At 43.2% G+C, this 8,866-nt stretch overlaps 1 protein-coding gene across 1 annotated transcript; it reads right to left on the bottom strand.

Moving 5' to 3' along the window:
- Positions 1 to 8,043: 8,043 nt before the first annotated feature.
- Positions 8,044 to 8,616, bottom strand: LOC307069612 (ferritin heavy chain-like; the record flags this gene model as incomplete). The annotated part of the gene is made up of 1 exon (XM_079727987.1): positions 8,044 to 8,616. One exon carries the CDS (start codon positions 8,614 to 8,616, stop codon positions 8,044 to 8,046), a length of 573 nt encoding a protein of 190 aa, XP_079584113.1.
- Positions 8,617 to 8,866: the final 250 nt, after the last annotated feature.

Here is an 8,866-nt window from a genome sequence, read left to right on the forward strand (position 1 = left end):
CCTTGATTCTCACTGTTCTTAATCATTCAGTAAACAGTGTGATCCAAGCCATCTTAGTTTGATCTGTGAGCCTTTTGGTCTGTGACATTTCGTATATCCTGCCTGGTGATGCAGTTGAAGTGTACACAAGCATCAAGGTAATTTCTCATCATGACATAAAGTGATAACAGAAGGTAAAAGCAGTTGAGTGCTTTGGCCAACAGGGGGACAAGAAACTGACAGAGACACCTGTAGATGAAGCTATAAGCTGAGCTCTTTTGACTTCTAAGCAGCAACGAAACAGACAACCCAGTGATCCAAGTTTCATCTCCCAAATACCATTAGAGGCCCAGAGACACAGAGGCACATCAACCTAAGGGACAGGGACCATCCTTTTTCTGGGGCAGAGGATCCATTCCAAGTTACTGACTCCTGCACTCTCCATGGTGCTTGAGACAGAATCTAAGAACAACAATACAAAAGTGAGTACCAGCAGGGCCCAGTGGGTAATTTAAATTAACGAAGAGGTGCAAATTACATTGCTTGGATGGCATTTTCTGTGGTGAATTGGAGAATGTAATTACATTAAGATGGCCACTGAAACTCAGTTCCATATGAACGTTTCCATGGGACAGGGCCCAGTGTGGCCAGACAGTTAATATTTTTAAGAGAAGCCAGGGCTTCCCTGGTGGTGCAGTGGTTGAGAGTCCGCCTGCCGATGCAGAGAACGCGGGTTCGTGCCCCGGTCCGGGAAGATCCCACATGCCGCGGAGCGGCTGGGTCCGTGAGCCATGGCCGCTGAGCCTGCGCGTCCCGAGCCTGTGCTCCGCAACGGGAGAGGCCACAACAGTGAGAGGCCCACGTACCACAAAAAAAAAAAAAAAAAAGAGAAGCCAGAAATATAGAATTTTATGACAATTCTTCCAGTTAAAAACTCACTAGTTTGCCAAGATCTTAGTTTCTAAATACGATTTATCCAATAAAAGGAACTGGGACTCCTTGGAGAAGTGGCTGATTCTAGGGCTGGGGCAGAAAAAATACATCATGAGCTTGGAGTGTCTTGTAGCACCAGAAAGGAAGTACTACACACACACACACACACACACACACACGCACAGAGTGATGGGAGAATGTCAAAGGGACGTGAGAACCAACTGAAAGAGTTCCCAATGACCAAATCTGGAAGAACTTGAGCAACTAAATAGATAATGTAGTGTTGGATTATAACCCAAAGTAGGAAGTAAATATCTCTGAGTCCGTACTGGTATAAATACAATAAATGACTGAATAAATACATAAATGGCAGAAAGCTACAAGTTTTCTTTTCAGACGAATTTCAAATATTACAGGTAGATATTCTCACCATCCAGGCGGTGGTACTTAATTCCTCCTCCCCATCCCTTGAGGTTGAACCGGACTTAGTGACTGGCTTCTAAAGAGTAGAGAATAGAAAGGGGAAAATATTAACTTTTCAGGGGAGAAAGCTGGCAGACCCCACCTCAACCAAATGATCGAGGTCAACATCACCAGTGATAAGTCATGTGTATAGCATGTACCTCCTGATATGATGTGATGAGAAGAGCACATCATCTTTGTGGTATTCTTAGCCCAAACCCATAACCCAGTCTAATCAGGAGAAAACTTCAGACAAACCCAGGTTGGTAAACATTCTATAAAATACTTGCCCAGTACTCTTTTTTTTTTTTTTTTGCGGTACGCGGGCTTCTCACTGTTGTGGCCTCTCCCGTTGCGGAGCACAGGCTCTGGGTGTGCAGGCTCAGCGGCCATGGCTCACGGGCCCAGCCGCTCCACGGCATGTGGGATCTTCCCGGACCGGGGCATGAACCCGTGTCCCCTGCATCGGCAGGCGGACTCTCAACCACTGCGCCACCAGGGAAGCCCTGCCCAGTACTCTTCAGAACTCTCAAGGTCGTGAAAAACAAGGAAAGACTGAGACAGGGGAGGCCAAGGAGACATGACATTAAATGCAATGTGGTATCGTGGATTGGAACCCAGAACAGAAATGGGACTTAAGTGGAAAAATTGGTGAAGTCTGAATATACTGTGGAATTTAGTTAATCGTAATGTGCTAGTTTTAATTTCTTATTTTTAACAAATGCACCATGGTTATGTAAGATGTTAACAGAGGGAACTGGGTGAAGGATATACAGAAAGTTCTGTACTATCTTTGCAACATTTATGTAAATCTAAACTTATTCCAAAATTGAAAAATTGTTTAAAAAATCATTAGTTCAGACAAAACACATCTGCAGGTGAATGTGGCCTGGTCCTTTCTATTGGATCCTCTGATTTTGAAGGAAAATAAATGTTCCCATGACAATATTCCCCTGAATCAGAAATCACAGTAAGCTGCCACCCCTTAACTCAAAGATCAACAAACACTCCATTCATGGCACCCAGATTTATTATCTTTTCCCTCCTCCTAGCAAAGGTCCCAATCTTCCCCCACTCCTATCTATATTCTATCTGTCTATCTATCTATCTATTCTTTCTTCTTCCTGGTATGCTGGTGTAAGTAGTTGGAGCTCCAGTAGCCATATTGGAAAATACGGCTTAAGACCAGAAGCCCCTGTACAGTGGAACAACAAAATAATGTATTTTATCAAATCAAACATGTCAATTTTAAGGCACACCATTATTTTAGGAACCACGAAGAAACAAAGAAAATGCTACCAATTAAAGTAAGACACAACCTTTTCTTATCCATTGGATTTTTCGTAGATTTTTCAATTTATACTTATTAAAAGATCTCTTTTACACTTATTTAGACAGAATTTTTTTGTCATTAGATCACTCTTGTGCATACACAAAAAAAGGAAACTATGCACTAAATAAATTGTTTAAGGCACTGATAGAACTTCTCTAGATTCAAATTTCAACTCTTCTAAGATATCTGCACCCCCGTGTTTATAGCATTATTCACAATAGCCAAGGCATAGAAACAAACTGAATGTCCATTGACAGATGCATGGATAAAGAAAATGTGGTATATGTGCAATGGAAAAAAGGAAGGGAATCATGCCATTTGCAACAAGGATGGACCTTGAAGACATTATGCTAAGTGAAATAAGTCAGACAGAAAAGATAAATTCTATGTGATCTCACTTATATGTGGAATCTAAAAAAGCCATACTCATAGAAATAGAGAGTAGAATGGTGGTTGCCCAGGGCTGGGGGTTGGGGAAATGGGGAGATATTGGTCAAAGGGTACAAATGTTCAGCCATAAGATAAGTTCTGGGGAGCTAATCTATAGCATGGTGACTATAGTTAACAATATTGTATTATATACTTGAAAGTTGCTAAGACAGTAAATCTTTTAAAAAATGTTTCTTTTATTGAAGTATAGTCGATTTACAATATTATATTAGTTTCAGGTGTACAACATAGTGATCAATATTTTTAGAGCTTATACTCCATTTAAAGTTATTATAAAATAATGGCTGTATTTCCCTGTGTTGTTTAATATATCCTTGTTGCTTCTCTGTTTTATCCATAGTAGTTTGTATATCTTCATCCCCTACCCCTATCTTGCCCCTCCCTGCTTCCCTCTCCCCACTGGTAACCACTAGTTTCTTCTCTGTATCTGTGAGTTTGTTTCTGTTTTGTTATATACATTTGTTTTATATTTTTAGATTCCACATATAAGTGATAATATACAGTATTATACTGTATGTCTTTCTCTGACTTGTCAGAGAAAGAAGAAAGAAAGAATTATACTGTATTGTCTTTCTCTGACTTCTGTCTCTAAGCATAATGCCCTCCAAGTCCATCCATGTTGTTGCACATGCAAAATTTCATTCTTTTTTATGGCTGAGTAATATTCCATATATGTATATATAGGCATTTGGGTTGCTTCCATATCTTGCCTATTGTAAATAACGCTGCTATGAACATTGGGGTGCATGTATCTTTTCAAATTAGTGTTTGTGTTGTTGTCTGGATATATACCCAGGAGTGGAATTACTGGATCATATAGTAGTTCTATTTTTAGTTTTTTAAGGAACCTGCATACTGCTTTCCATAGTGGCTGCACCAATTTACCTTCCTGCCAACAGTGCATGAGGGTTCCCTTTTCTCTACATCCTTGCCAATGTTTGCTATTTGTAGACTTTTTGATAAGAGCCATTCTGATAGGTGTGAGGTGATCATTGTGGTTTTGAGATCATTGTAGTTTTGATTTGCATTTCTCTAATTAGTGATGTTGAGCATCTTTTCATGTGCCTGTTAGCCATCTGTATGTCTTCTTTGGAATAATGTCTATTCAGGTCTTCTGCCCATTTTAAAATCAGGTTTTATGGTTTTTTTATATTGAGTTGTATGAGCTATTTATATATTTTGGATATTAATCCCTTTTGGTCATATCATTTGCAAATATTTTCTCCCATTCAGTAGGTTGTCTTTTGGTTTTGTTGATGGTTTCAAGTAAATCTTAAATGTTCTCACCACCCCACAAAAAGGTAATTACGTGAGGTGAAGGATGTGTTAACTAACTTCACTATGGTAATCATTTCACAATATATATGTGTATCAAGTCATCATGTTGTACACCTTAAACTTACACAATATTATATGTCAATTATATCTCAATAGAGCTGGAATAGATAAACAAATGATTTAAATGAAGCAAATATCTACTCTTCTAATCACTTTTGTACTCAGTATCTCTTAATAGTATTGGTATCTCTTAATATCGTCCTCCATACTATCAAGAGTGTTGGTGATGCAGAATTTCTTGAGTACTCTTCTAATGTCGCTAGAAGTTTGTTCCTAGCCAGTGAGACCACTCCATTGAGTCCTGATGTGCTTGCTCAGGCAATGACAGCTGTAGCCAACAGTGATTGTAAGATGTATCCCAATTTTAAAGATGTGAAAGTGTGAAAAAAAATGCACCTCGTGGAATGAGTGAAATGATATGGAAGGAATTTCCTCAGCAGCCTGAACTGTTTTCCTCCATACTTGTTTTACATATGGGAGAGGAAACCCTTTTTTTTTTCTTTTTTTTTCTTAAAGCCACTGCTTTTCTGATCTCAGTTACTCATAAACAAACCCAATCCAAACTGATACACGATTATTATGTTAGCCCTTACTACTTTGCTTTCTCACTGTAACTTATTCCACTCTTACATCCTTCTTGACTAAATGAATCAAGGCATACATTTCTTTACTTTTTAGGTGTCCTAATGCTTTTCTAATCACCTTCACTTCAGCTTTCCTGAAGCATATTCTCCATCAATATCCCTCTGAAGATGAACCCAGTACTGCAAAAAAAAATCTGTAATAAAAATTTTTATTTTAAAACCTGAAGCATAGTATCACTTCCAAGATTAGTGATAATGCCTTCCTCTCCTGAATACTTGATTAGATATGTCTCTTGGGCTTGTGAAAAGAAACTGGAATTGCTGGCAAATGCAAAAAAATTAAAGGAGAATTTAAAAATCAGAAATGTAGAACAAATTTCAAGAGTAGAGATGATTCAGGAGAAATTAATGGGTGCTTTGTACTGCTTGTCACACATTTCTGAGGGAAAAAAATAACTTTTCCTTTTTCTGGAAAATGAAGTACAATTTGTCAGTGACAACCATCTATTAAGAAATTTCCTTTTGTGATAGAGTGAGGATTTTTTTCCCCCAGAGGTAAATTATTCAACACAGTTCATCTGAATCTGTGTTTGAGCCTGAGATGAAGTTATCAATTTTATTATCATTTTCCCTCAGTCTGTCCTGATATTATCGTTGCCTGAGACTCCGGTACCATAGCAACAGCCACTATTTCAGACATTATTCCCCCAAGCAACAGAGCATGGCCAATGACTGACAGCCATCCAGCTGTGCATCTCAGGGTGGTATTTTCAAGGTCTGGAAGACCACGTCACAACTCACTCCCATGTCTTGAAAGTCAGGTTATCAAGGAGTCGGGAAGGCTGTGAGTATGCAGGAAGGTGACACACCCACCAGAAGTTTGCTCACCCCTTTTGAGAGGTGTACGGCAGGCAGGGGAGGGTGGGAAAATGAGGAGACTTACGGTGATGGACAAAGTCAAGATGTAAAGTACAATGGGGCAAACTCCATTAGTCTGAATGTTTCTTACTGCTTTCCATCACTGCCCCACATGTTCAAAAGACTGTGGACCCCAAAACTGAACTAGGAAAAGGGGGATTTAGAATGTTCACTTTTGTCTTTTAGAAGAACAAGGAGAGAAATAATTGAGCTGCCACCGTATTTAAACTTCCCTGCCAGGGATTCTTAAAAGCTGTGAAATGTGACACTACAAGTTGTGGCTTGTAATAGGCACTGGAGTGTTACAATCACAAGTCTCTTTGAGTCTTGCAGGTGAGGAAATCTTTCTTTTCCAGGTAAAATAAGAGGATGTAGCTCTAAGTAGACTTCTCTGCATTATCCCGGGGAGTCCCTCTGAATCACACAAAAGGAAAAGATGGGATAAAAAGGGGGGCCCGGCGCCCAAGACTGGAGTCAGCTTTAGAATCCAGGTGAAGAGCCCGTGACAGGCAGTGCTTTGGTATATAGATTACAGTACCCCATGCATAGCAAAAATACAGGGTTTCTCAGTCCAGATGAGGTGAATTTGCAGGCAGAACATGTGTGTTTTGCAGCCACTCCCCTCACCTTTTGTGCCTGAAGAGAAGCCACCACAGGCAAAGATGCGATCTCGGGGGATTTCCAGTCCCAAGTTCTTTCCAGGTATTCAGGGCCAACTCAGGTAGCAGTGTTGCTGCCTGTGTGAGGGAGAGAGGCTGAACAGAGGGATTCATGTGTATAGGTGGTGACTGCCTTCCTGCGAGGTGCCCTGCTACCTCTTATGCATTCAAGGGTGGCCAATTCTGAAGACTTCTTTCCTATGAGAAGGATTTTGGCTGAGGTTTAGCAGCCATTCCCACCCTAGGCTGGAAGGCACACCTGTAATTAGAGGAGAGACTGCAGTGATCAGGGCTGTCTTTAAGTGTCGGGGATTTCCCTCCCTTCTGAGGCTAGTTGTCTGGCTGGATTCCCAGTCTACCCACACAGTCTTTCTTAACAATGACACACACACACACACACACACACACACACACACCACCCCCCCATCAGAAAATCCATGTTCATGTCCACATTCCACGTTGCTACTTCTTACCTGTGTGGCCTTTTTCTCACTGATAACACCTATCCTTCTTACTTCTTGAGGTTCTTATATAAATAAAATACAAGAATGTAAATAAGAGGACTTGGACTTGGAAAGTACCATTATTATTATTTTAGTTGGTCAACCCCTGGCTATGGGGAAGACAGCCCAAGGCTCATTCCCCATTATCACTGTAGCCCAGGGTGAGCTTGTCAACAACAGGCTCTGACATGCTGGCTTCCAGGGCCCCCAGCTTGCTACCGAGAATCAACAACCATTAACATGTGCGTAATTTATTGAACTAAGTTACATCAGATAATGCTGAAGATCCCCTTTCTTTTAATCCCTGCCCATTCCCTTCACTTCTTCCCCAGAGGCAACTACTGTGATGAATTCTAGACCATATTCTTTTATTTATATCTTTACCATATATGGGCACCCGCAGACACCACCCACCCACCCATTAGGCACCCATTAGGGCCCCAGACCACCCATCTCACCCCACCCCACACACACTGTTTAAAAGGGGAAGATGGATTTTGCACTTTCCAGGGCCCCATGGAATGCCTTCTCCCTCCCTCTGTGGAGATCCTGAGCTGCATGTGGGTGGGGCATGGGTGGGTGGAGAGCCTCCTGGATACCTGTTTTAAAAAGTGAGCGATTTGCACACAGGAACCAAGGAGAGACCTTTATTTCTTTAGGAACCAAATAACTTTATTGGAAGAAACGGAAAAACTGGAAGAAAAAAACTTAAGTGATAAAGTAAAGTCCAGGAAAAGAGAGTCCTGCACTTGTTGCAAAAAAACAAAAAAAACAAAAAAAACTTAAGCGAACTTCTTCTGCAAGGGCAGTATTGCCCTCTGCATGGCAGGCACGGTGACCAGGGCTCTGGTCACCCCGTGGCTCTGGGGAAGTCCAGTCCAGGCTCAGTTCTTGTCGCTGTCGCCCAGGGTGAGCTTGTCAAAGAGGAACCCTGCCAGGTCGACGTCCGGGGCCTCCATCATGCTCAGGGTGGTGACATGACCCTCCAGCTCTGTGATGAACGCCACCTGCTGGCTGAGGTAGTGAGTTGCCAGGAAGTGGCACAGGTGGTGGTCGCTCTGTTCGGTGGCCAGCTGGTGCAGGTGGAACAGGCTCTGGTTCACGTGGTTCTCCAGGAACAAGGCGCACTTCATGGCCTTGAGGCCGCTCTTCCAGTTGTCACTGACTGGCTTCCAGATGTCTTGGAATCTGACGTGGCCCCCGCGCTTGTTCTGCAGGCGCATCAGGCCCTGGGCCCGCTTCTTGTGCTGGCGGGAGTGGCGCAGGAAGAACCGGGTGAAATGATTCACGGCCATGACGTCGTCGCGGTGGACGTAAACGGCCACGGCCAGGCAGAACAAGGAGGCGTGGAGCTCCAGGGTGAAATGGCTGTTGATGGCAGCCTCGTAGTCGGGGTGGTAGTTCTGGCGCCCCTGCGAGGGCGGCGCTTGCTTCATGGCAGACGGCGCGGGTAGCATGGCGGGCGTGGAGGCCAAGGTGAAGGCGAAGCTGCGGGGCCCGCGGTAGCTGCCACGGAGCTCTCCCGTGTGGTCGAAGAGGGCGGCCGCTCGGGGATGGACCGGAAGTGCGTTATTGGACGGGGAAGGGGAGGGGACAGAGGGTGGGGGGCGGGTCCATTACCGGAAGGGGGTGACAGTGGCCGGAAGGGGGCGGGGCACCGTGCTCTAGGTTCCCTAGGAACCTGGATGAGGCCGGAAACCCAGGGCA

The sequence above is a fragment of the Hyperoodon ampullatus genome (genome assembly GCF_949752795.1).
Source record: "Hyperoodon ampullatus genome assembly, chromosome: X".
Taxonomy (NCBI): Eukaryota; Metazoa; Chordata; class Mammalia; order Artiodactyla; family Ziphiidae; genus Hyperoodon; species Hyperoodon ampullatus.